This window comes from Agelaius phoeniceus (assembly GCF_051311805.1).
Source record: "Agelaius phoeniceus isolate bAgePho1 chromosome W unlocalized genomic scaffold, bAgePho1.hap1 SUPER_W_unloc_2, whole genome shotgun sequence".
NCBI classification, from domain to species: domain Eukaryota; kingdom Metazoa; phylum Chordata; class Aves; order Passeriformes; family Icteridae; genus Agelaius; species Agelaius phoeniceus.
This window is the reverse complement of record NW_027509867.1, coordinates 5486084-5512994: the sequence shown is the minus strand read 5'-3', so window position 1 is coordinate 5512994 and position 26911 is coordinate 5486084. Positions and strand designations below refer to the sequence as shown.

The window sequence follows — 26911 nt, the reverse complement described above, 5'->3', positions numbered from 1 at the left end:
GTTGGGTTTGGAGAGGACTCGAAATATCCCAGCACAGCCTGGGGGCACTTTCCCCCCACTGCCTGCCCAGGGCTCTGCTGCCTGGAGCTGTCCCTGCCAGCAGCTGCTTCCCTGTGCCCAGGGCAGGGCCGTGCCAGTGCTGCCAGAGCCCAGCCCAGCCCTGGGGGCTCAGCTCTGCCCTGCAGAGCCCTCCCAGCTCAGGCACTGCCCAGGGGCAGCTCTGGCTCTGCAGGCTCTGATGGCAACACCAGAGCAACCCTGAGGAGGCTGGAAAAGCAACACTGATACTGCCTGTGAGGGGCCCTGTGCTGATTACTGTCATTGCCTGGTTTATTACATCTGATGGATTTTTGGTTTTCTCAACCTGAACTGAGAGTTGAATATCAATGTGCAATTTCCCATCCATGCAACCCAGAGCAGTAGTTTAAAAAAGCAGGATTTTCCCTTTTATACAGCCCCTGCCTTGCCATGCTCCAAGTATAATCTACTTGGAAATGTTCTGCAGTTCAATGCCATGCTGGGAGCAGTCCTGAACAATGCAGCATCCTCCCCACACAAGGAGAACACTTCCAAGCCTCACCAGCTGTCTCCTCCCAGCCAGATCTTGTCCCCCAGTGCTGGCAGCAGCTGCCAGGGCTGGCTGAGAGCTGTCCCTGGCAGGCAGCAGAGTCCCTGCCCCAGCACAGCGCCCTGGGCTGCAGGACCCTGCTCTGCAGGACAGCCCTGGGCACCCCTGGCTGCTCTGCACAAGAGACAAGCAGAGAATGTACTCACAGGCTCTGCAGGCATTGGCATGTTCCAGCTTGAGGAGATGGCTCCAGGAGCTGCAGCTGCATTGTCCTGCAGCCAGAGGTTCCTGTGCCAAGGGCTGGCAGTGATTGTGCCCCAGGCACTTCTCAGCCCCTTCCCAGCCCTGACTGATTGAAGCTCTCTGTGCCTCTGGGCTGTGCCCGCGCTGGCTGCAGGCAGTGCCCCAGCCCTGCTGGGCTGGAACAAGAGCTCCTCATCCAGAGAAATGTGCTTTTGAAGCTCTTCTTGGTGACCAGGAGCTCTCTCTGTGCCAGGAGCCCAGCCCAGCTCAGCAGCACAGACACAGCACAAGGACTTTAATCAGCCTCTGGGGCTTTGTGCTCAGGCCCTGAACATCAGTCCCTGAGAGGGAGCTGAAGAAACCTCTGCAGAACTCCAAGGCAGAATCCAACTCCAAAGTTTCTTGGACTTTTAATGGGTCCCTCTGAGGGACACGACTGAGCAAGTGTCCCCAGGCCCCAGGCAGAGCAGAGAACTGCAGGCAGTGATGACAGGTGGGGACAAAGAGAAGCCAAGTCTTGGTGCCCTGGGGCACAGCAGGGTCTGTGCCAGCACGGGCTGGGAGGAGACACCTTGTCCTGAGGCCCTGGGGCCTCCTGGCACAGCCCCAGCCAGGCTGGGCACTGTCAGCCCCTTGTGCTGCCCTCAGCATCCCCCCCCTAGCCCACATCCCAGTGGCCTCAAGGATCTGCTGCAAGGAGTCCCTGGGGAGCCTTGCTCAGCAATGGCCCTGGGGGCTCCTTCATGCTCCCTGCAGGGACTGCAGCTTTTTCAAAGGACTTTGGGTTTGGCTTTTGCCTTGGAGTCTCTGAGAGGTTTCTGCAATCATGGCCTCCAATTATCTGCTCTAATTATTCTCTGGAGAGGCTTTGTCAGTAACAACACTCAGTGGGGCTCATTAATGCTTCAGGGTACTTCAGTTATTTGAAGGTACTTGGTGTTTCCCTTTTGATACAGACTCTGTGAGAGGTTTGTGCAATCATTGCTCAATTATCTGCTTTAATGAGTCCCTTGAGAGCTTTGTACTGACACTCAGTGGGGCTCATTAATGCCTTGAGATACTCAAGGATTTTTAGGTATTTTATGGATTTAAGAATACTTTTAGGTACTTTAAAGAATTTTCCTTCCCACACTGAGTTTCTGAGAGGTTTTTGGGCCATCCTGGCCTCCAGTTCTCTCCTCCAAGGAGTCCATGAGGAGCCTGTGTTGGGTATCTTCCCCCTTTCTGTTTTAACACAAAGATGGAACTGAAAGAATTTTGTAAGACTTTCTAAAAGCATCCAAACAAACATGGGACAATTAACAATACAACAACAACCTCTAAGATAATTGATCGTCCTGTTTTAGCTCGGCATCATCCAACCCTTTAGTCCCTTGGACTGGAAGAGTTTATTGAACCAGTCTTTGTTTTCCACTTGAAGCTTCTTGAACCCTTCCTTCAGTACCTGAATGCTCTTGTGGATTGACTCGCTGTGGCTGGAGAGGTTCATGCAGCACATGCCCTCAGAGTCTACACAGCCATGCCCATGTGCCCAGAGTAAAAACTCTATCGCTGTTCTGCAAGGTGGCGTGTCTGATGGTCTCTGTGTCTGAGAGCAGCCACTCAATGTGAGGGAGGCAGCATTGGTTTGCTTACTCAACAGGCACCCAGGATGGTCTGATTGTCCTAAAGCTTTAGCTGCAGCCACCCAAGGTAGTCCAAATTGGGGGTGCTACCATCCAATACCTGGATTAAAGCTTTCAAAGCCATCTCTTTGATATCATCCAATACTTCTCTGGGGATACCTGCTGCTTGATCATCTGGTAGGCTGTGTTGTCCTTCTCCAGCTAGATGGTTGATTGTCAATTCCACCCTTGCCTCATTATTAGCATAGTCTGCTATTAATTGATTTAGTAAACACTTCCATGCCCCTTCCCACAGGGTGTATTCTGTAGGTGACAACCACCTGGTCATGATATAATTTAAATTATAGGGGGTTAAAGCATGTGCTGTAAACATGGCCCTCATTAGGCCATTAAAACAAGGTAAGTCCTTCCTATGGTCTTTAGCTGCCCTACAGAGATCCTTGATTTCCCCATAAACCAATGGCTGACACCTGGGATTCTGCCCCCTACTTTCATAACATCCCAGGGCAATGTGGAGTTTCAAGACTATTTGCCAGTCTCCTTCCTTAACTGCTTCTTTCTGGATCCTGTCCTAGGGATCTTTTGGGGCTGAGGGGCGAGGTGGCTCTGAGGAATCCAAACTGTCTTCTGGGGAGGAAGAATAACTTGGAGCAGAAACATTTGGATCAGAAATAGTGTGACAGTTGGGCTTAATATCTGTGATTATGGGGTTATATTGTTGCTGGAGGGTGAGGCAAAGGCCCCTGCCATTTTTTCAGGCGTTCCGGGCCTTGATTTAGGATGGCGGACTTCCAGGGTGGAGTTCTGGAGGCATGGCCCAGGGTGGAGGTGGAATGATTGACAGTGGGGGTGTGACCCACAGTTGTGGGGGTGGAGTCTGGAGGTTCATTCAGGGCGGAAGAGAAGGCTGTGGTAGCAGGAAGTGGAGGAGCCAAGATGGAGGGAGGATGCTCCGGCTCCCGAGCCACATTCAGGCTCCTTCCATCTTGAGTCTCCAGGGCATGATGCTCCAAGACAGCGTGGCCATTGCCATCTTGGAGCATCATAGAAGGTCTGAGAAAGGCAGGTTTGAGGGGAGGTCCCGAGTTAGGAGTGACCAACGGATTGAGTTTTCAACACACTGCTTGCTGGTGAAGGGTCTCAAGGATAGTGTGGAAGATGGGGAGCATGCAGGGTGCAATGGGGTCCCTTTTGATTGAAAGGTTGTACAATTTAACTCCCAATGAGTCCCAAAATTCAGTGGTATGGATTTCGTGAGCAGAGGTGTCTGGAAAATTTTTAATGATCCTCCTCATGATTGATTTTAATTTGTTCTTTGAAAATATTTTGTCATGATCAGTGAGAATTAAAGCACCTATATATGCTCCTTTCTACTTTGGACATCTGGCTGCCCATTTTTCTCTTTCTCTGCCTTATGGGGAAGAGCCACCGGAGGACCCCAAGTCAATTATGGGACGTGGGTGCATGTTGTAAAAACACAGTGGCAAAATGGGCAATAAATGTCTTGCATTTCCCCAAACCCACCTGCAATCCTATGCAGGTGAAACTGTCGCTGTCCCTGCTGATCCTGTGCAAGGTCCCTTGAAGCAACGATGAATCCACTGGGCCGGGCACAATCCAAAATCCCAGGGAGCACTGGCCTATCCATCAGCCAACCCCAGCTGACGTGACTGACACAGGGAGCCCTGAGTGTCATGGTCCCTGTTCGGGCGCCAAAGGTCACAATGAGGGAGGCTGTGACAAACCTCTCTGGTTCCCTGACTTCAGGGCAAGGGTGGGGAAAATGAAAAGGTGTGGGTTCGATGGAGTTGCCCAAAAAGAACTTTAATAACAGGGTGAAAAACAATAAACATGGAGAAATTGAGCACAGTACAAGGGGCAGGATCCAAAGACCTGAGAAAAAGGAGAAGCAACAACATGTACACTTGGGGATAGAACACTCTGGAACAATCCTTGTTTCCATATAAGGGAAACAAGTAACCAATAGGAGAATAGAACTTGGACAAGTTAGCATAGAAACACCAAAGGCTTATTGGGGAACTCTCAAGCTCACCCTAAGTTAAACAAATGATTCCCAGGGCTTGAAACTCACGCCCAGTTCTTCCGGGGTAAAATCTGGCTGACTCTGAGTTACAGCCAGGCTAACTCCCAAACTGCTGCTTTGCTCTGGCCCCTTGGTTCCATTGCGGTCCAGTAGTGCAACAATGATTCCCTTGGTTCCACAAGTTCCCAGAGTGTCACAATGGCCCCTTCCTTCCATGAGGCCCTGCAGGGTCACAATGGTCTCCATGATTCCATGGGGCCTTGCAATGCCACAATGCTCTCCATGGATCCATGGTGCCCTGCAGGATCACACGGGCCCTTTGGCTCCATGAGGCCCTGAAATGCAGCAATGGCCTCTTGGTTCCACAAAGCCCTGCTGCTTCACACTGGCCCCTTGGGACCATGCGGCCCAGCAGAGCCACAGTGATGTCCTTGGTTCCATGAGGCCCCACAGTGTCACAGTGGCCCCTTGGATCCATGGTACCCTGCAGGGTCACAATGATCCCCTTGGTTCCACAAGTTCCTACAGTGTAACAGGTTCCACAAGGGCCTGCAGTGTCACCATGGCCCATTGGTTCCACAATGCTCCACAGTGTCACAATGCTCTCCATAGGAAGGAAAGAAGTGAGCCCCAGTGGTGCAGGGGCAGATGAGAGGCAGCCACCAGAGGCCAAGGCTGGCCAGACTTGACTGTATTGGTAGATTATTTTGGCGATTAACCCTTTGAATACACGGAATTTTAGAGGTGGAATCCCAATTTCAGCCATGGGCGCCTAGACAAGAAAGACACTTCCCATAGGAATAAAAGCACAGAGCCCCAGTGCTTCATGGTCAGATGGGAAGTGGCCCCTGACATGTCAAATTCAGTGGGACCCTGTCAGACAGCCCCCAGGAGGCCAAACCAGGCAGACCTGTTCCATGTTCCATTGACTTCATCGGTCCTAACACTGTCACAATGGTCTCCTTGATTCCATGAGGTCTGGCAATGTCACAATGGCTTCTTGGTTTCACGAGTCCCAACAGAATCACAGGGTTCCCATGGCTCCACGCAGCCCCTCTGTGTCACAATGGCTCCTTGTTTCTATTTTAAATCAATCACAATCAAACCACAGTTTGATCATTGATCCTTGCTTCCATAGGGCCCATGATTTGCACAATGGTCTCCTTGATTCCACGATTCCTGGATTCCACAGTCTCACCATCGTTTCCTTGGATCTCCATTGTCACAACTGAGCCATGGCTCCATGAGGTTCCGCAGTGTCACCGTGGTGGCTGTCAGAGGCTGGATGAGATCCATGTCCCGAGACACCTTGGGATGCTCGGAATGCCCGTGTGGGGCCAGGGCCGGGTCAGGCCTTGGTTTGTGGTGGGACAGAGCCCCGCCCCCAGGCCTGGCCTGGCAGAGCTGTCAATCACACAGCAGGGGCAGTGCTAACCCAGCTCTGATTGGCCCAGCTGTCAATCAATCAATCAATCAATGACACACCAGCAGCTGGTGCTACCCTGGCTCTGATTGGACAAGCAACTGGCAGTCCCACCCCAGGGGCGGGGCCATGGAGGCCCAGGGGGTTAAAAGCTGGAGCATGCGGCCAGCCCAGGGTCTGGATCCTGCCTTCTGCTGGGGTTCCTCTGTTGGTGATGCTGGAACCCCAGCAGTTGGTGCCCATGTGTGTGTCTTTCTATGGATCTTCTGTCTTTCTGTTAGTCTCTATTTCTTCTCCTTCTAATCCTACTTACCTGGAACATTTTTGGGTAACTTAAAATCTTAAAGGTTAAAGTTTTTTAGGTTAAATGTGTGGGAATCCCAGGCACAGGGAATATTTCTCTGTCTGCTCTGAGGAGTCCTGACCCCCAGAGAAACACTGCCTTTAACCTTCACCCATGGAGAGGACTTCCAGGACTTTGAGACAGATTAGAATTTACCAAAGTGTGAAATAGATCAGAGGGTAGTATTGTATTTCACTAGGGTGAGAAATTTAGGTTTTGGAATTTTTAGTATGGTGTAGATAGGAAGCAAGATGGAGGAATTGGGGTGTAGTCCCTGTCTTCTTCTTTATCTGCTCCATTTCCTGTACTGTTGGTGGCACAGCGTGGTTGCTCAAGGAAAGCACAGTGCAGAGGTTATGTGGACAGTTAAGGGACAAGTTATTGGTAAATAAGTAGAAATAATGTACGTTTTAAGACTTAATTGGATGAGACAACTTTCAAAGACCTTGAAACTGTACACTGTGGGGCCATTTTGTGGTGTTTTCCCCGCTTGCTGAGCCTGGTGGGCACAGCATGCAAAACTTTAGAAAACATAACAATAAACAAGAAGCTGAAGACTGAAAAAGTCCCATGCATTTCCATTCACCTGGCACAGAACTGCTATAGGAGGGTTACCCCATCCAGGGTGCCCCCAAAAAGGCCCAACATTAAACAAGCATGAATAACTGGTGCCCCAAAAATGTCTGTAATAAGTTGGCTCTTTTCCATAAAGTTGTTTACTGAAGGGTGTTGTCTTAATTGGCCAATCATGTGAAATGTGCTGGATAAATGACCAGTGAGGTTCACCTGTAGCAAACCAAGGCCTAAAAGAAGAGGATTAAAAAAACAGGTGGCTTTCTACCCTTAGCCTTCTGATCTGAGTCTGTGTCATCTCTGACTCAATGGTGACATTTGGGGATCTGTGGGGGCTGTTGGGAATCCTTTCTGTGTTTTGAGACCCAACAGGAGCTTCTCTAATATTAAACATTGCCTGAAGCTCCCACTGTGCCCATGAGAGGAACCCCTGTGAGTGTCTGGGCCATCCCGGCTCTTTGGCAGCCTGGGGACTCCTGGGATGTCACTGTGGAGGCCCCGTGGGTGCCTGCGACAGAACTGTCCCCCCGTCCAGAGGCTCCCGTACAAAATAGCAATTCCTCCTCCAAATTTCCATATGTGCAGAGATTGTTCCCAGATGAAATCTGCCAAGGGAGACAGCTCTGGCTGCCTTGGCCACCCAGGGGACTCCTCTCATCTGCCTTTGAAACACTTGGATGCCTTTGCAGCCCAAGGTCCCCCGGGGTGTCACCATGGAATGGCTGTGACTGCCTCTGACCACAGGGCTCTTTACCATCCCAGCAAGCCCTGGGAGGTCTTCATGGAGCTCCTGTCTCTGCCTGTGACATTGCAGCTCTGGAACAGCCTGGAGACTCTTGGAAAGATCCCATGGAACCCCTGTGAGGGCCTGTGACAAATCTGATCCTTAGCAGGCAACCATCACCAGCCCCCTGTTGCTATGGTCAGTTTCCATGGCAACCATCCCCAGGCCCCTGTTGCTATGGTCAGTTTCCATGGCAACCATCCCCAGCCCCCTGTTGCTATGGTCAGTCCCTTGGCAGCTCCATGGAGACCCCATGCCAGGGGTGGTTGCCATGGACACCAGCTCAGGCCTGCAGCCAGAGCCCGTTGCCATGGCAACCATTGGCAGCCCCATCCCCAGGCTGATGGGATCCCAGAAGCACAGAATTGGCTGAGCTGGGAGGGACCCATCAGGATCCTCCAGTCCAACTGCTGGCCCTGCACAGGACACCCCAACAATGCCAGCCTGGGCCTGGCAGCGCTGGCCAAACGCTGCTGCAGCTCAGAGAGCCCTGGAGCTGGGACCCTGCCCTGGGGAGCCTGGCCAGGGCCCCAGCAGCCTCTGGGCAAAAACCTTTTCCTGACATCCAACCTGAGCCTGCCCCGACTCAGCTGCAGCCGCTCCCTCCACTCCTGTCCCTGGGCACCAGAGGGAAGAGGTTCCCACAGCCCCAGCCAGGGACCCGCTCCCAAGGCTGCTGCCATGGCCACCAGGGCTGGCACCAGCTGGGATGCTTGGTTTGCACGGGCCGAGCTTCAGCAATGGGATTCCCCAATTTCCTGCTCCTGCTAAAACCGCGCTGCCCTCGCTGCCCTCCCGCCTCCCATGGAAAGCACAAAAGGCAAAGATCCCGGGCTGGGATAAGAACAATTTATTGGGAACAGCAACCAGATAAAGAACAAACAGGAACAGAAACAATATTGATAACAGAAGGGATAAGTAAAACTATTTACAGAGAAAACATCAACATCAACAACTGGCTCTTCCTGGTAATGTATTTCCTCGTGTCTAGAAAGGACACCCTTCTCCTCAGGGAGGGAAAGAGAGAGTCCCTTTCCTGCCCCTGGCAATGACCTGAGGTGGGACTGAATGTAATGACAGGGCCATGGCCAGACCCTCATGTTCTCCCATCCCACATCATGTCATTGGTAGGGGCAACAAAATGTACAGGTGTCTTCCCAGCATGGATCACAGGGAAGATGGATCACCAGGGCTCTGGCCAACGTGGGGTCTCCAATGGGGGATGAATTCTGAGCAGTGTACGAAGCTCCTCCTGCACTTGGGGCATTTGCAGGACTTCCCTTACTGGTGCCTCCGTTGGTGTTTGGTCAGGTCAGAGCTCTGGGTGAAGCTCTTCCCACACTGGGGACACTCGTAGGGCCTCTGCCTCTCCCCAGTGTGGATGTGTTGGTGGGTGATGAGGGCAGAGCTGCAGCTGAAGCCCTTCCCACACTCCCCACACTCGTAGGGCCATTCCCCAGTGTGGATCATCTGGTGGCTGATCAGGGTGCTGCTCTGCCTGAAGCTCTTCCCACACTCCAAGCACTTGTGGGGCTTCTCCCCATCATGAAGCTACTCCTGGGCCACCAGCTCCGAGCTCTGGCTGAAGCTCTGTCCACCTTCCTGGCTCAGGGTGGGTCTTTCCTCCTCAGAGCACACTGGGCTGGGTTTGGAGCCCCTCCTCCTGCAGGATCTCTGGGACTTGTCCTCCATGTTGGAATTCTGCACCGTGGAGCCACTAAAAATGGCCTCTTCCATGAAGTTCTGCCACAGGGATTTGCCCTCCCTGGTCTCCATCCTCAGCTCCTTTTCTGGGGGAGGAAGGACAAGGAGAGAATGGGATTTGCCTCCGTGCCAGAGGGAAGGGGAAGGAGATCCCCCCAGTGCATCCCCAGCAGGACGGGGTTGGCAGCAGGGTTGTCCTGCAGCCGGGGGCTGTGCTGGGCTGGGAGATGGAGCAGGAGAGAGGGGGAAAGGGGCACTGACTTCCTCCTCACCTGCCTGGGGCTCCTGGGGCACCGTCTTCTTCCTCCCAGCCTCCTCCTCCATCGGGCCAAGTTTACAGGATGGAAAATCCTGTTTTGGGAAGAAAACAAGGGATGAGTACATTGAATTTTGTACTTGTTTGAAGGCAAACCTGGGGAGGGTCTAAACCAGGATTACAATTTAAGAAGAAAATGAAGATCAAGGCAATGATACAAAAACACTGCCCTAAACTGACAGAGTCAGGATATAACCTGACACCCTGTTGCTGCTCAGGGTGGTGGCAGCAGTCCCATTAAATGGTGGCTGCAGTCCTGTGGGAGTGATGAACGTGATTCTGTCAGAGCAGTGATCCTGTAGAAGGGTCTGGTCTTCCTCTGAAGGTCCAGGGGTGGTTCTGGAGCTCTTGTCCTCTGGGAATCCAGTAGGCAAGCTGCTCCTGCTCTTGCAAGGCTCACCTTATATGCAGGTAGGAATGCTTGGATCCTCCCCCTGGGCGGAGCATCCCACAATGGGAGGATGGAATTTGATCAGTCCTGCAGTGACACTCAATGGCCCATTCCCAGAAGATATCTCCCCTGGAGGGCGTTATCAGGGCTGAGTCATGGAGGAGATCAAGAACACTGCCCCACCTGTTTATAGCAGTTGATGAAGATGGGGATTGAAAACATGCATTTGGTTCCATCTTACACTGCAGCCTGAAACAGTGGGGGAATCCCTGCTCAGGGGGTGAACACCACCCCCCTTACCCAAACTGGCTCAGGTGTAAAACCCCCACCCCGGGAAGGCCACACACACAGGGGACAATGTCACACTTGCCCTGCTCCAGGGGAGGTCTCTGTCCCTGTCACTCCCTTGCTCCTCCCCCTTTTCTCTTTTTTTCCATCTCTCTCTCTACCTCACATTTACTGGTCATAAAATCCACTTTGGATTTGGTCTCGTTAGCACCTTTATTAGGGCAGAGGAATCTCTCCAACAATTCGGGTCACCAGACTGTGACATTATTTTTGCACAGTGAGTTCAGGGCACTGTTATCTGACTCCAAGTGCCTGTGACAAAAGCATGGTTCCCTTCTCTGAGGACTTTGTGGCTCTTTCTGGAAGAACTCTTGGAAACTTGGACACAGTCCCTCCTTCCTCCTGGGGATCTTATGGGAGAACTGATGAGGAAAATGGCTGTTGTGGGTGGCCAGTTTAAAGAAAATATTTTGTTGTCCTTGCTTGAAAAGTTTGGTAAAATCAGTGGAGGAAAGGGAGCAAATGTTACCAGCGACACTGACAGGGTTCATTCCCCCCACAGTGAGGAACACAATGCTGCTGAAAGTCCCACAAGAAGCTCAGCTCAAGTAGCCAAATTCCCAAACAGCTCCAGCCAGGGGTGTCCGGGAGGATTTTTTTGGAGAGTGTTGGGAGCCGGCAGATCCCGGACTCGAGCCCCGGGTATCTCCGGGCTCCCTAAGAGGAGCTTTTTCGGGGGCAGAGGAGCCGCCATCGCCCCTCGGGAGGGTCCCGGGGGGTCCACGTGGGGATGGCCCGGTACCGACGGGGCGGGACATTGGTTTTGGGGATCCCCGTGAGAGCCGGGGCTGTGGAACGGGGGACCCCCGGGGCGGGGAGAGGGGAAGGGGCGATACCGGAGCTGGGGCACCCCCGGCAGCCCGGAGATGAGGCGGGGACGGGACCCCCTGACCCTGACAGGGGCGCGTCCTGGGGCGACTTCATGATGCTCGTGCCCCATCGGTCCGTTTAGCCCAGAAATGAGTTCTGCACCTTTAAGGCTGGTTCTGAGAGCCAAGGGGAGGAGGAAGAAGCTGCAGTTTGTTTTCATACACTGCACTCACTCCTCCACATTCCGGCTCCTGGATGGACAGAGGGCAGGACAGAGCTCTCCTTTGCTTTTAGTTAGTTTTTAGCTCTCTGAGGCAGAGAAGTTCCCTGGACTGTGGTTTTTCTTTTTCTTTGGAGCTGTTTAAACCTGCTCTGCACTGAACACCCAGAACACCACCAGCAGCTCCCTCCTGTGGCCCACCAGGCTGAGCCTGGGCCGCTGGAAGTGGCATTTCCAGCGCTGGAGGGACTGATCAGAGACTGATAAGAGACTGATAAGACACTGAGTGAGCCGAGCTACAGCCCAAGGAAGGACTTTCAGAGTTTCTCATCTATTTTGGAGCAGCTGGAGGTTTATTACTTAATATTGTTCAATTTTTGTGCTGGTGAATGCTTTGCCTGTTTAATAAAGCATTTTTTTCCACTTTTCTCCAAGGAAATATTTTCCCGAACTGGCTGAGGGTGGGGCTGCTGAATCTGCATTCCAGAGGAAACTCCTTTTGGAGGTTTTCAACCAAATTTGCCCTAAAGCAGGACAGGGCAGTGGAAAGAAGGGGGAACCCCAAGTGGCTGGATTGAGGGGAGGCTGGAGAGGGGGACCAAGGGACTCCAAAACCTCCCAGAATCCAAAAGCAGGACCCTGGAGAGGGGGGATCCCCAGGACATATGGGATCCCCTCCAGCCCTGAGACGGGGGACCCCCAGAACCCCAGAGGGATGAGACTGGATATGGGAAACTCCTGCTGAACTTCTTTTATTCACTCTTGATTTTTGGACATCAGGTGACTTCTAGAAATGGACTTGGGTGGGAGGAATCCCCAACCGAAGGCATTCACACCTTGTTTTTCCCCAATCCAGGGTTTTCCCCAAACCTTCCCACAGTGACATCCCCCCTGTCCTGCTCTGGGTGAGCTCAGTCCCAAACCTGACCCTGATCCTGGTCTCAATCTCACTCCATGTTCAGACACACTCACAGTTCTGTATTCAATCACATCCTAGTCCCAGACTCGTCTAGCTCCAGACCCAATCCCAAACCCAGCCCTAAAGCCAATCCCATGTCTAGTCTTAGCCCCAATCCCAGCTCTAATCCAAATCTCAGCCCCATCTCCAAGCCCAGCCCCAATTCCAGCCCCTTCCTAAATCCTCAGCCCCAAACCAAATCCCAGGTTCAGCCCTTCTGGGGCTTTGGGGGTGTCTCTGTCCCTGTGACCCCGATGATGTTTGGGTGGGGTCCCAGCAGGGCTGAGAGGGACAGAGACCCCCCCGGCCTCGCCAGGGGTGAGAAGGTGGCAGAGCCCCCCCAGCCCCGAGCAGCCTCAGCGGTGAGAGGGACACAGAGCCCCTGGTGCCCAGCCTTGCACAGGCATTGCCTGAGGCCAGAGGGATGGAGACCCCCCGAGCATCCCCCAGGGCCAGGGGACAGAGAGCCCCGAGCATGCCCTGGGCTGAGAGGGACAGAGACTGCCCCGAGCACCCCCTGGCACAGGGGAGAGAGGGAGGGAGACCCCTCAGGCATTCCCTGGGTGAGAATGATGGAGACCCCTGGGGAATGGCCTGGGGTGACAGGGACAGGGACACCCTGGGGAATGGCCTGGGGTGATAGGGACAGGGAAAACCCCCCCAAGCCCCTCCCAAGCATCCCCCAGTGTAAGAGGGTCAGTGACCCCTTGAGCATCCCCTGGGCACTGGACAAAGTAAAGTTGTTTCTTGACAGAAATCAAACTTAACCCTACAGAAAATGCCTTGAATTTGCTCTTCCCACAAGTCACTTGTGGTGAACACGCAAACAAATCCCAAAATTTAATAAACTGACAATAGAAGCGATTTTGTGGCAATTCCAACAGCCATTGGTCCTGCCCAGCTCCAGCTCAGCTGCTGGCAGGTTCCAATATAAGAAAAGTGGAAATTCAGCCCAATACATTGGGATACCTCTTTTATGAAAAGATTATTAAAAGGAAGGGAAAGCTCTGTGTAGATGTCACAAAGGTGACAGGGACAAAGAAAAAACTTATTCTTAGATTTGGCAAAGCCCCCGGCCTGTGAAAAAGAAAAGGGGGGACAGCCACGGACTGAGAGGGACACAGACCACCCCTGGGGCAGGGCAAGTGTGACATTGTCCCCTGTGTGTGTGGCCTTCCCAGGGTGGGGGTTTCACACCTGAGCCAGTTTGGGTAAGGGGGGTGGTGTTCACCCCCTGAGCAGGGATTTCCCCACTGTTTCAGGCTGCAATGTAAGATGGAACCAAATGCATGTTTTCAATGCCCATCTTCATCAACTGCTATAAACAGGTGGGGCAGTGTTCTTGATCTCTTCCATGCCTCAGCCCTGATAACGCCCTCCAGGGGAGATATCTTCTGGGAATGGGCCATTGAGTGTCACTGCAGGACTGATAAAATTCCATCATCCCATTGTGGGATGCTCCGCCCAGGGGGAGGATCCAAGCATTCCTACCTGGATATAAGCTGAGCCTTGTAGCACCAGGAGCAGCTTGCCTACTGGATTCCCAGAGGACAAGAGCTCCAGAACCACCCCTGGACCTTCAGAGGAAGACCAGACCCTTCTACAGGATCACTGCTTGGACAGAATCACGTTCATCACTCCAACAGGACTGCAGCCACCATTTAATGGGACTGCTGCCACCAGCCTGAGCAGCAACAGGGTGTCAGGTTATATCCTGACTCTGTCAGTTTAAGGCAGTGTTTCTGTAGCATTGCCTTGATCTTCATTATCTTATTAAACTCTAATTCTGATTTAGACTCTCCCCCAGGTTTCCCTTAAATCCTGTAAAAAGACGATGTCTGCGCCCTTTGTTTGGTTCCCAGAACAGGATTTCCTATACCCAAACCTTGACTGGATGGAGGAAAAGGTTGCGAGGAAGAGGAAGGAGCCCTGGGATACCCAGGCAGGTGAGGAGGAAGTCAGTGCCCCTTTCCCCCTCTCTCCTGCTCCATCTCCCAGCCCAGCACAGCCCCCGGCTTCAGGACAACCCTGCTGCCAACCCCGTCCTGCTGGGGATGCACTGGGGGGATCTCCTTCCCCTTCCCTCTGGCATGGAGGCAAATCCCATTCTCTCCTTGTCCTTCCTCGCCCAGGGAAGAAACTGAGGATGGAGACCGGGGAGGATAAATCTCTGTGGCAGAACCTCATGCAAGAGGCCATTTTGAGTGACTCCTGGGCACAGGAATCCAACAGGGAGGAAAATTCATGGAGATCCCACAGAAGGAGGGGCTGCAAACCCAGCCCAGTGTGCTCTGAGGAGGAAAGACCCACCCTGAGCCAGGAAGGTGGAGAGAGCTTCAGCCAGAGCTTGGAGCTGGTGGTCCATGAGCAGCTTCATGATGCGGAGAAGCCCCACAAGTGCTTGGAGTGTGGGAAGAGCTTCAGGCAGAGCAGCACCCTGATCAGCCACCAGATGATCCACACTGGGGAATGGCCCTATGAGTGTGGGGAGTGTGGGAAGGGCTTCAGCTGCAGCTCTGCCCTCATCACCCACCAATGCATCCACACTGGGGAGAGGCCCTACGAGTGTCCCCAGTGTGGGAAGAGCTTCACCCAGAGTTCTCACTTGACCAGTCACCAACGGAGCCAGCAGTAAGGGAAGGCCTGCAAATGCCTTGATTGCAGGAACAGCTTCATGCCCACTCCAGTTTCATTCCCCATGGGAGAACCCACATTGGGAAGAGTCCTGGTGATCCATGTTCCCTGTGATCCATGCTGGGAAGACACCTGTCCCTTTTCCTGCCCTAGCAGTGACATGATGTGGTATTGAAAAATATGAGGATCTGGCTGGCATTGAAGAATATGAGGGTCTGGCCATGGCCCTGTCATTACATTCACTCCCACCTCAGGTCATTGCCAGGGGCAGGAAAGGGACTCTCTCTGTCTCTCTCCCCTGAGGAGAAGGGTGTCCTTTCCAGGCAGGAGGAAATACATTACCAGGAAGAGCCAGTTGTTGATGTCGTAGTTTTCTCTGTAAATAGTTTTACTTATCCCTTCTGTTATCAATATCGTTTCTGTTCCATTTGTTCCTTATCTCATTGCTGTTCCCAATAAATTGTTCTCATCCCAGCCTGGGATCTTTGCCTTTTGTGCTTTCCATGGGAGGCGGGAGGGCAGCGAGGGCAGCGCGGTTTTAGCAGGAGCAGGAAATTGGGGAATCCCATTGCTGAAGCCCGGCCCGTGGAAACCGAGCATCCCAGCTGGTGCCAGCCCTGGTGGCCATGGCAGCAGCCTTGGGAGCGGGTCCCTGGCTGGGGCTGTGGGAACCTCTTCCCTCTGGTGCCCAGGGACAGGAGTGGAGGGAGCGGCTGCAGCTGAGTCGGGGCAGGCTCAGGTTGGATGTCAGGAAAAGGTTTTTGGCCAGAGGCTGCTGGGGCCCTGCTGGGTCTGGGAAGGGCCTCCAAGGTGGGGCTGGAGCCCTTGGGCTGTGAGCAGAGGCTGAGGGAGCTGGGCTTGTCCAGCCCAGAGCAGGGAAGGCTGAGGGGCTCCTCATCCCAGCCTGGCAGTGCCAGTGAGGAGGGGATGGAGAACACAGAGCCAGGCTCTTCACTGGGGGCCTGGTGGGAGACAAAAGCCAATGGGTGGAAGGGGAAAGAGGGGAGATCAGGCAGGACAGGAGGAGATGAAATGAGTCAGGCTGGTTTCAGCATTTCCTCAGCACCAAGAGCAGCCTGACCTCCCTTCTCCACCCACCACTGACAGCTTTGCAAATCAGGAATTGTTGGAGCTGTTTTGCTCCCACTCCAGGACAAGCATCCTGATACAAGAACTTAATTGTTTTTACATCTAATACAGGATCACGTTTGTCTAAAATTAATTTTAGTATGGAAATCACTTCTGAATGGTGCACTCATCAGGCACTCCTGGGACATTACACTCAGCTCAGGGAAGAGCATGAGTGTTATTAAATTGTGTCCTGTTCAGCCATGGTCTGTTGGCCATGAAGAGAAACTTTCTGTGCCTCTGAGTCTCACCAGTTCCTTGCTCCCAGACGACACAAGCCTGATGACTTGTGGCTCCCACTCCAGTGGCTGCACTTGGCCCTCCCTCCATCCCCAGAGCAGAGCTCCCTTGTCCCAGGGAGTCACTGGCAATGCAGGGATGAAGGAAACAGGACAGGCTGGGGGGATCAGGGGCAGGGCACAGCCAGGGAGAAGAATGACTTTGGCATTTGATGGAGCTGTGCCTTCCCTTGGCTTTGCTGGCTGACAAGAAATGAACATCCCTCTGTGTCTCGGGCAGCTCCTTCTCCAAGGAAAGCAGGTAAAGCAGGGTGGAGTTGGAGCCAAGGAGCTGAAAGCTGCAGGTGCAGCCTGGGCTGGAGGGAGCTCAGATTTGCACAAGGCTGCTCTGAGTGCCAGGGCTTGGATGGGGGAAATGGTGGGGTAGGGGTAGGGACAGAGTCTGATTGATTGTCAGCCATGAAGGGTCTTGATTTTCATATCTATTCAAACTGCATGAGGAGGCACTTGGATTCAATGTCAATTGGAGATTGCACAGAGTGACTTATGAACAGGAAAAAATCCTAAACCGGACCTAAAAAATGTTTTCTCACTGTCTTTTTAAATATAATGCCTTCACTTTGAAGACACTACTGAAGTCTATCAAATTAACCACAAAAGATTTGAACACTTAAATCAAATGATTCCCAGAGGCTTGGCTTGTTCAGGTGTTCTGAATGTTCATGAGCCCTGGGACACTGAATTCCTGCACTGAAGAGCTGAAGGCTGAACAAGCCTCTGGAGCAGGGAAATGCAGCAGCAGCCTCCAAGTTGCTGAGGATGTCAGCAGCCCCCAGTGAGGCCATCCCTGCCCAGAGACCGTGGGGGAATGGGCAGACAAGGAGAGCGTCCCTGGGGCTGGGGCAGCACAACTCAGAGGCACCAGCGGCTCCAGCTGGGCAATGGAGTGTGGAATGTGGCTGGGAAAGCCCTGCCTGGGCTGGGCCAAGCAGCACACACAAGCCCTGACCCCCATCCCCCAAACAACTCTCTCAAGGAGACATTTAAGAGGAATTACAATTGTTTCTGTACCCTAAGTTGGACACACTTGAGAAATACTGACAGGAAATCCTCAAGAGCTCAAAACAACCAAACAGCCTTTACTGGCAACTTTAGAAAATCAAAGAAATTTTCACAAAAGTTTTAATGGGATATTCAGTCAACAAAAAACACTTCTCAAAACATTAATTTGGCCCATTCAACTTCACAAACTCTAAGCCTGTTCAATTTCATGTTAATCAAAATTTGCAAGAGGACAAAAATAGAAGAAGCATTTTTCTTCCTCTTTCTCAGAGCGAGAGAAAAAAAATTAAGATTGAGAGAAGCACACACAGAGCTTGCAACTCCTGGATTCCAGCAGAGTTCAGATGGAAATTCCAAGAGGATGCAGGGTCAAGATGTGTGCTTGCCTTGTGGTCAGCCTTCAATACCCCTTGGTCTCCCTGGGCCCTTCCCCCAGGTGGGGCTTGGGCTCATTTGGTCCCTCAGGAGCTGGGCTGGGGCTGCAGAGGTGGCTGTGGAGCATTGCCTGTGCTGTGCCAGGGACTGGCAGCCACTGCTGGGCTGGGATAGAGGCTCTGGGGGGATTGGGGTTCCAGGGCAGGGCAGGGCTGGGCTTCCAGGGCAGGGCAAGGCTGGACCTGCCCCTTCCTCCTCCACACATGAAATGTTTTGATCCAACAATCTCCTCCAGGCTGTCACAACAGGCAATGTTGGAGGTGGAAATCCCAATTCTGGCCATGGACACCTGGCTGAGCAGGACAGTTCGTTTCCACAGGAAGTAAACCATGGAGCCCCAGTGTTTGGAAGGCAGATGAGAGCCTCACTAGGCCAAGGCCATCCAGACTTGTCAGAAATGACATATTTTGTCTGGGAGCTATCTTTGGATTTAGGGAATTTTGGAGGTGGAAGCCCAATCGTGGCCATGGATGCCTGGAGAAGTAGGACAGTTCTTTTCTATAGAAAGGAATGTACGGAGTCTTCCCAGTGTTTTGGAGACAGATGTGAAGTGACCCTTGTGAAACCATTAACAGCCAGACTTGTCCTGGCAATACTCCTATGGGAACAATCCCTGCATATAAGGAAATTTGGAGGCGAAATCCCAATTCTGGCCATGGGTGCCTGGAGGAGAAGGACAGTTTTTTTCCATTGGGAATGAAAGCACAGAGCCCCAGTGTTTCAGCAGCTGATAAGAAGAGACCCTCAACATGCCAAGGTGAGTTGGACCAGTCAGGCAGTCCATGGGAGGCCAAACCAGCCAGACCTGTTCCATATTCTGTTGGTTTTTTGACGCCCTGCATTATCACCATGGTCCCCTTGATTCCATGGGGTCCCACAGTGTCACAATTGACCCTTGGTTCAATGGGGTCCCAGAGTGTCACAATGGCACCTAGGTTCCAGAAGGCCATCAAGTATCACAATGGTCTCTCTGGTTCCCCAGGACCTACAATGTCACAGGACTCCTCTGTTCCATGAGCCCTGCAATGTCACAATGGGCCTTTGGACCCTGGGGGTTTGCAGTGTCACAATGGTCTCCTTTGCCTCCACAATATCACAATGGACCATTGGTGAGTGGAGGCCCCTCTGTGTCACCCATTGGTTCCATGCAGCCCTGCAGTGTCACAATGAACCCTTGGTTCAATGGGGTTCCACAATGTTACCATGGCCCCTTGGTTCCATGAAGCCCTGCGGTGTCACAATGGTCTCCTTTGGCTCCACAGTGTCACAATGGACCACTGATGACATCAGGCCCTGAAATGTCACCCTGGACCTTTGGTTCCATGCAGCCCTGCAGTGCCACAAAGGCCTCTCTTGGTTTCATGAAGCCCCACAGTATCACAATGGTCCTCTTGGTTCTGTGGGGACCCCCAGGGTCACAGCGGTCTCACTGGTTCCATGAGACCTCACAGTGTCACAATGCTTTGCTTATTCCAAGGGGCTCATAGTGTCACAATGGTCTCCATGATCCCATGAGTCCCCTCAGGGTCACAATGGCCCCTTGGTTCCATGAGGCTGTGAAGTGTCATAATGGTGTCTCCATTATTCCATGAGGCCTTGCAACGTCACAATGAACCTTTGGCTCCATGGGGTTTTCACAGTGTCACAATGGCCCCTTGGTTCCATGCACCCCAAAGTGTCACAATGGTCTCCACAGTTCCATGAGGCCCCACGGTGTCACAATGGACCCTTGGTTTGATGGGGCCTCTCAGTGTCACAATGATCCCTACACTCCATGGAGTCACACAGCGTCAGTATGGTCCCCTTGGTTCCATGAGGCCCAGCAATGTCACAGTGCTCTCCATGATTCCATGAGGCCCCACAGTGTCACAATGGTCCCTTGGTGTCACAGGGCCCCACAGAGTCACAATCGTCCCTTGGTCTCACAGGGCCCCACAGTGTCACAATGGTCCCTTGGTTCCATGGGCCCTGTGCTGCTGCATTCCCCCCTCCCCTTCTCAGGCCGCCCTGCCAGCTGAGAAATGCTCCTTGGGGCTCGGCCTTGGCCAACAGCCCCTGGGCTCAGCTCCTCTGCAGCTCATCACAAACACTGTCTGCTCCAGGCACTGCTGCTGCCCAACCAGCTCCTGCTTTCTGGAGGAGCAGCCCTGGGAACTGCTTTTGTTCCCTCAGTGGCACAACATCCCTGTTCTCACCCTGCCAAAGAAAGCTGTGGATGCCAAGTGCATCCAGGATGACTTAACCTTACCTCCATTGCCTGTAGGTAAGGTTAAGTCACAAGGTCTAAGTGAAGTTAAACACTGAAAAGAGTTGTTTTTTTCCTAAATTGTTATGTTTAATATAAGTTATAAGCTGAGTTAAATACTGTTAAATGTTAATCCTCTGTTAACTTGCAAAGTCATAGGTTATAAATTAGATTAAATCCTGCTAAATGCTGTTCTTTTGCTCAAATTTGAAATTGAAGGTATCAGTTTAGGTTAAGGTATAAGTTAAGTCCTGTTAAGTTTGAGCTCTGTTAAGCTTTCGGGCCGTATTCCTTTCATCCTTGCTCTCACTGTCCTTGTGTCACAGACACACACAGGGACAGTTTTCAGTTCATTTCTGGTTTGATTGCCTGGATTTTGTTTGGTTTTGTTGTTGCTTTGTTTCCTTGGTGTGCCTGAAGTGTCCAGTCAAGAGCAGAGTGATTCTTGCTAAGGAACTTTGTGCTGCTGTCCCTTAATATTAAATCTGGTTTTTGCTGCTCCCTTGCTGGGGATTTTTTCAGCGCTCTCAAGGCCTCGTTGGTACCAGGGTGAAGGAGCCCTGGCCCAGGCTCTGGCCCTGGGGGACACGGGGACGCTGCCGGGGGGTCCCTGTCCCCCTGTGCCACCCCCAGGGCCCCGGCCCCCCATCCCCATGTCAGGCTCTGGGGTCGATCTCGTGGAACATCCTCTGGGGGAGGCTGTGGCGCCGGGGGCAGGGGGACCCGGGGGGACAGGGGACCCCGCTGTGCACGAGCAGGGTTGGACTGCTCTGGGGGGAACTGTGAGGGGGGTCGGGGCAGAGTGACCTCCCCAGTGACCTCACACAGCCCCTGTGATGTCACACTGCCCCTGTGATGTCACACTGCCCCTGTGATGTCACACAGTCCCCTGTGTTGTTGCACAGCTGCTCTGTGATGTCACAGAAAACTGCAATGTCAGCCGTTGTTCTTTGATCTCACAGCTGCTCAATGGTGTTACACAGCCACCCGGTGATGTCACAACCCACTTTCTGATGTCACAGAGACACCCTCTATGATGGCAGGATCTGCTCTATGGCCTCACACTATGATGTCACAAACAGCTGGGTGATATCACAACCCCCTCAGTGATGTCACAAAACCCTCTGTAATGTCATACTGCCACTCTGGAATGTCACAGCACACACTTTGACCTCACACCTGGCTCTATGATGTCATACAGCCATGCCATGATCTTTCAGCCTGCTCTGTGATGTCACAGAATCCCCTCTATGATGCTGTAGCTGCTCAGTGACCTCACACAGCCCACTCTGTGCTGTCACACAGCCCCTTGCTGACATCACAGCTGCTCTGTGCCTCCATGACACAGGCACAGAGGAGCTGCTGTGACACAGCCCCCTCTGGGACATGCCACAGCCCCTGCCAGTGCTGAGCCCCTGGGAGCTCTGTCTGTGCCCTGCTGGTGTCCCTGAGGGGCCCTGGCAGTGCCCCAGCCCTGCTGGGCTGTGCACAGGAGCTGCTCCTGGCCAGAGCTGTCTCTCTGCAGCTCTGCTGCCCTTGCCAGGAGCTGCTTCTGGGCCAGGAGCCCGGCCCAGCTCAGCAGCACAGACACAGCACAAGTGCTTTAATGACCCTCTGGGGCTTTGGTGCTCTTTGCATCAGACTCAGAGCCTCACTGTGGGCTCAAAGAACTTCTCAGGGATTCAAAAAGAGGGTGAAACAATGAAGTTTCTCAAACTTTAAAAAGAGATCCTTCTGAGGGACAGGACTGAGAAAGTGTCCCCAGGTTCCAGGTAGAGCAGAACACTGGTGGCAGTGATGACAGCTGGGGACAAGCAAGGCAAAAGTGTCTCTGGTGCTGAGCAAACCTGCGCCTCTGTCCCTGCAGGCTGTGGGCATCCCCCGGCTGCCCCACCTGGCTGGGCCCTTCCTTTGCTGACAGCTCTGCCTCCTGCCTGCCTCTGCCTGCCCACACAAAGCCTGGGGCTGCTCCAGGCTCCTGCTGGGGGACGTGCTGCACCACAGCCCTGCCCTGCCAGGGAAATTCCTTTCTCCTGGTGTTCACTCTGGGCCTCCCCAGCTGCCCTTGGTGCTATTATGTTTTCTTCAGGCTCATTCCCACTAGGAAGAAAAGCTCCAACGTCTCTGAAACCACCCTTCCATCCCTCCCAGGCTATTCCTCTTCTGTCCTCAGTCTCCAAACCACTGACCCCAGAGCCCTCAGCCTCTCTCTCCTGCTTTTGAGATAAGGCCTCCAAATCCCATCTTGGGAGATTTTTGTGTCCTCTCCAAGGTCTGTGAAAATGGAAAAATAGTGATCAAAGTTATTTTCTCCCAAATCTTGCCATGACAGAAAAACAGTCAATATCTCTAAACTGAATGAGGGTGGATTTACATTAGTTAGAAGGAGGAAATATTTTAGAATGATGACAGTGGCACAAAACTGCAGCTGTTTTTATCAGAGAAGTGGATTCCCCATCCCAGGAATTGTCCAAGATCAGGAGCTTTGTGCAGCCTGACCCAGTGAAACCCTCTCATCCCCAAGGACAGAATTCCTGCAGTGTGGGTTCTCTGCTCTGCTGGGTGCCCTCACAACGCTTCTGGCCAGAATGTCTGCTGAGGGCAGCCAGGCTGCTGCAGGGGCAGTGTCCTCACAGCCATCACCATGGCAGCCCTGTCCCCTGGGCCTGGCCCTGCCCTTTCCTCTGCCCCTGCCTTGGCTCTGCTGGCATGAAGAGTTTTGTCATTGATATCTTGTCCCCAGGGTGCTGGGGCCAATGGCTTCCCAGTCAGGCTCCTGGAGCAGAAGTGGCTTTTCAGAGGCCAGCCAGGAATCAGCCCTGAGGCAGCAGCTCTGCAGTGGTGGCCACCAGGCCGCGCTGCCAAGGGAGGCTTCTGGCCATGGCCTGCAAGCAGCTGCTGCTGCCAAGGTGCCTTTGGTGCCTCAGGCTCTCCCTGCCACAGCTCCCAGCACGGCACTCTGCCCTTGTGCCCGAGGCCTTCCCTGTGCTGGGGCTGGCCTGGGGCTTTTCCTGCAGTGGGACCTGCCCTGCTGATGGCACAGGAAAGGCAGTTCCTGCTGGAGCAGGAGGCTCTGCCTGCAATGGGCTCCAACAACTCCAGCAAGGCCCTGTTGACTTCAATATTGCTGCCTACAGTACTATATTCTAATAATTGTTATAGCTTCTGTACTGTGGAGTAAATGACTCTGGTTAAGATCTTTCTGTCTGATCATGATCAGAATCAATCAGAGCTGTATTTATATAAATTTATCGATCATTAGTCCTGTGGGAAAATTGGGTTAAAGTTCAATTACACCTGTCCAATCGTTTACACATAAACCTTTGACAAATTCCGGAGCTGGGACTGGAATAGCCGTTCCCAGTCTCTGCTCTTAGGAGGAATTTAGAAATCGAGGGGCCCTGCAGGAGTTTGAGGATCCATGGTGGCTGTTGGGTGTCATTCCTCCATCTCACATCTCAGCATGAGTTTCTCCAATAAAGAAACAAAGCTTTTGCCTGAAGCTCCCACTGTGCCCATGACAGGAACCCCTGTGAGTGTCTGGGACATCCCGGCTCTTTGGCAGCCTGGGCACTCCTGGGATGTCACCGTGGAGCCCCCGTGAGTGCCTGGGACAGATGGGTGCCTTTGCAGCCCAAGGTGCCCTGGGATGTCACCATGGCATGGCTGTGACTGCCTCTGACCACAGGGCTCTTTACCATCCCCAGAAAGCCCTGGGAGGTCTCCATGGAGCCCCTGTCCCTGCCTGTGACATTCCAGCTCAGGAACAGCCTGGAGACTCTTGGAAATCCCCATGAGGGAAAGTACCCTCTTAGGCCTGTGACAAATCTGATCCTTAGCAGGAAACCATCACAAGCTCACTGCTGGTATGGTCAGTTTCCATGGCAACCATCACCAGCCCCCTGCTGCTATGCTCAGTCCCTTGGCAGCTCCATGGAGACCCCATGCCAGGGGTGGTTGCCATGGACACCAGCTCAGGCCTGCAGCCAGAGCCCGTTGCCATGGCAACCATTGGCAGCCCCATCCCCAGGCTGATGGGATCCCAGAAGCACAGAATTGGCTGAGCTGGGAGGGACCCATCAGGATCCTCCAGTCCAACTGCTGGCCCTGCACAGGACACCCCAACAATGCCAGCCTGGGCCTGGCAGCACTGGCCAAACGCTGCTGCAGCTCAGAGAGCCCTGGAGCTGGGACCCTGCCCTGGGGAGCCTGGCCAGGGCCCCAGCAGCCTCTGGGCAAAAACCTTTTCCTGACATCCAACCTGAGCCTGCCCCGACTCAGCTGCAGCCGCTCCCTCCACTCCTGTCCCTGGGCACCAGAGGGAAGAGGTTCCCACAGCCCCAGCCAGGGACCCGCTCCCAAGGCTGCTGCCATGGCCACCAGGGCTGGCACCAGCTGGGATGCTCGGTTTCCACGGGCCAGGCTTCAGGAATGGGATTCCCCAATTTCCTGCTCCCGCTAAAACCGCGCTGCCCTCGCTGCCCTCCCGCCTGCCATGGAAAGCACAAAAGGCAAAGATCCTGGGCTGGGAGAAGAACATTTATTGGAACAGCAACAGTCCTGGCAATGACCTGAGGTGGGAGTGAATGTAATGACAGGGCCATGGCCAGACACTCACGTTCCTCCATCCCACATCATGTCATTGGCAGGGGCAGGAAAAGGTGCAGGTGACTTCCTAGCATGGATCACAGGGAACATGGATCACCAGGGCTCTTCCCAATGTGGGTTCTCCCATGGGGAATGAAGCTGGAGTGGTGCATGAAGCTGTTCCTGCAATCGAGGCATTTGCAGGCCTTTCCTTACTGGTGCCTCCATTGGTGTTTTGCCAAATGAGAGCTACTGGTGAAGCTCTTCCCACACTGGGTACACTCGTAGGGCCTCTCCCCAGTGTGGATGCGCTGGTGCCTGATGAGGGTGGAATTGTGCTTGAAGCTCTTCCCGCAGTCAGGGCAAAAGAAGGGCCTCTCCTTGGTGTGAATCCGCTGGTGTTGGAGGAGATGGAAGTTGGTGTGAAACCTCTTCTGACAATTGGGACACTCATAGGGCCGCTCCCCAGTGTGGATGCGTTGGTGGATGATGAGGGCAGAGCTGCAGCTGAAGCCCTTCCCACACTCCCCACACTCATAGGGCCATTCCCCAGTGTGGATCATCTGGTGGCTGATCAGGGTTGTGCTCTGCCTGAAGCTTTTCCCACACTCCAAGCACTTGTGGGGCTTCTCCGCATCATGAAGCTGCTCATGGACCACCAGCTCTGAGCTCTGGCTGAAGCTCTGTCCACCTTCCTGGCTCAGCGTGGGTCTTTCCTCCTCGGAGCACCCTTGGCTGGGTTTTGAGCCCCTTCCCCTGTGGATCTCTGGGACTTGTCCTCCCTGTTGGAATTCTGCACTGTAGAGCCACTCAAAATGGCCTCTTGCATGAGGTTCTGCCACAGAGATTTATCCTCCCCGGTCTCCATCCTCAGTTTCTTCCCTGGGGGAGGAAGGACAAGGAGAGGATGGGATTTGCCTCCGTGCCAGAGGGAAGGGGAAGGAGATCCCCCCAGTGCATCCCCAGCAGGACGGGGTTGGCAGCAGGGTTGTCCTGCAGCCGGGGGCTGTGCTGGGCTGGGAGATGGAGCAGGAGAGAGGGGGAAAGGGGCACTGACTTCCTCCTCACCTGCCTGAATGTCCCGGGGCTCCTTCCTCTTCCTTGCAGCCTCCTCCTCCATCTGGCAAAGGTTTGGGGATGTGAAATCCTGTTCTGGGAGGAAAGCAAGGGATGAGCGCATTGAATTTTGTACTGGTTTCAAGGCAAACCTGGGGGAGAGTCTAAACCAGAATTACAATTTCATAAGAAAAGAAGATCAAGGCAATGCTACAGAAACACTGCCTTAAACTGACAGAGTCAGGATATAACCTGACACCCTGTTGCTGGTCAGGGTGGTGGCAGCAGTCCCATTAAATGTGGCTGCAGTCCTGTTGGAGAGATGAACGTGATTCTGTCCAAGCAGTGATCCTGTAGAAGGGTCTGGTCTTCCTCTGAAGGTCCAGGGGTGGTTCTGGAGCTCTTGTCCTCTGGGAATCCAGTAGGCAAGCTGCTCCTGGTGCTACAAGGCTCAGCTTATATCCAGGTAGGAATGCTTGGATCCTCCCCCTGGGCGGAGCATCCCACAATGGGATGATGGAATTTTATCAGTCCTGCAGTGACACTCAATGGCCCATTCCCAGAAGATATCTCCCCTGGAGGGCGTTATCAGGGCTGAGTCATGGAAGAGATCAAGAACACTGCCCCACCTGTTTATAGCAGTTGATGAAGATGGGCATTGAAAACATGCATTTGGTTCCATCTTACATTGCAGCCTGGAACAGTGGGGGAATCCCTGCTCAGGGGGTGAACACCACCCCCCTTACCCAAACTGGCTCAGGTGTAAAACCCCCACCCTGGGAAGGCCACGCACACAGGGGACAATGTCACACTTGCCCTGCCCCAGGGGAGGTCTCTGTCTCTGACACTCCGTGGCTGTCCCCCCTTTTCTCTTTCACAGGCCGGGGGCTTTGCCAAATCTAAGAATAAGTTTTTTCTTTGTCCCTGTCACCTTTGTGACATCCACACAGAGCTTTCCCTTCCTTTTCATAATCTTTTCATAAAAGACGAATCGCAATGTATTGGGCTGAATTTCCACTTTTCTTATATTGGAACCTGCCAGCAGCTGAGCTGGAGCTGGGCAGGACCAATGGATTTTGGAATTGCCACAAAATTGCTTCTATTGTGAATTTAATTAACTTTGGCATTTGTTTGAGTTTTCACCACAAGTGACTTGTGGGAAGAGCAAATTCAAG

At 53.2% G+C, this 26911-nt stretch overlaps 1 protein-coding gene across 1 annotated transcript in view; it reads right to left on the bottom strand.

The window, feature by feature from the left end:
• LOC143692679 (uncharacterized) overlaps positions 1-26911 on the bottom strand; it is a 468458-nt gene that overhangs the window by 357740 nt on the left and 83807 nt on the right. The window contains exons 4-5 of the mRNA XM_077172924.1: positions 24967-25371; positions 9034-9132 (exon numbers count right to left, since the gene is read on the bottom strand). Coding sequence (XP_077029039.1) covers positions 9034-9132; positions 24967-25371 — 504 coding nt within the window. The remainder of the gene's footprint in view (positions 1-9033; positions 9133-24966; positions 25372-26911) is intronic.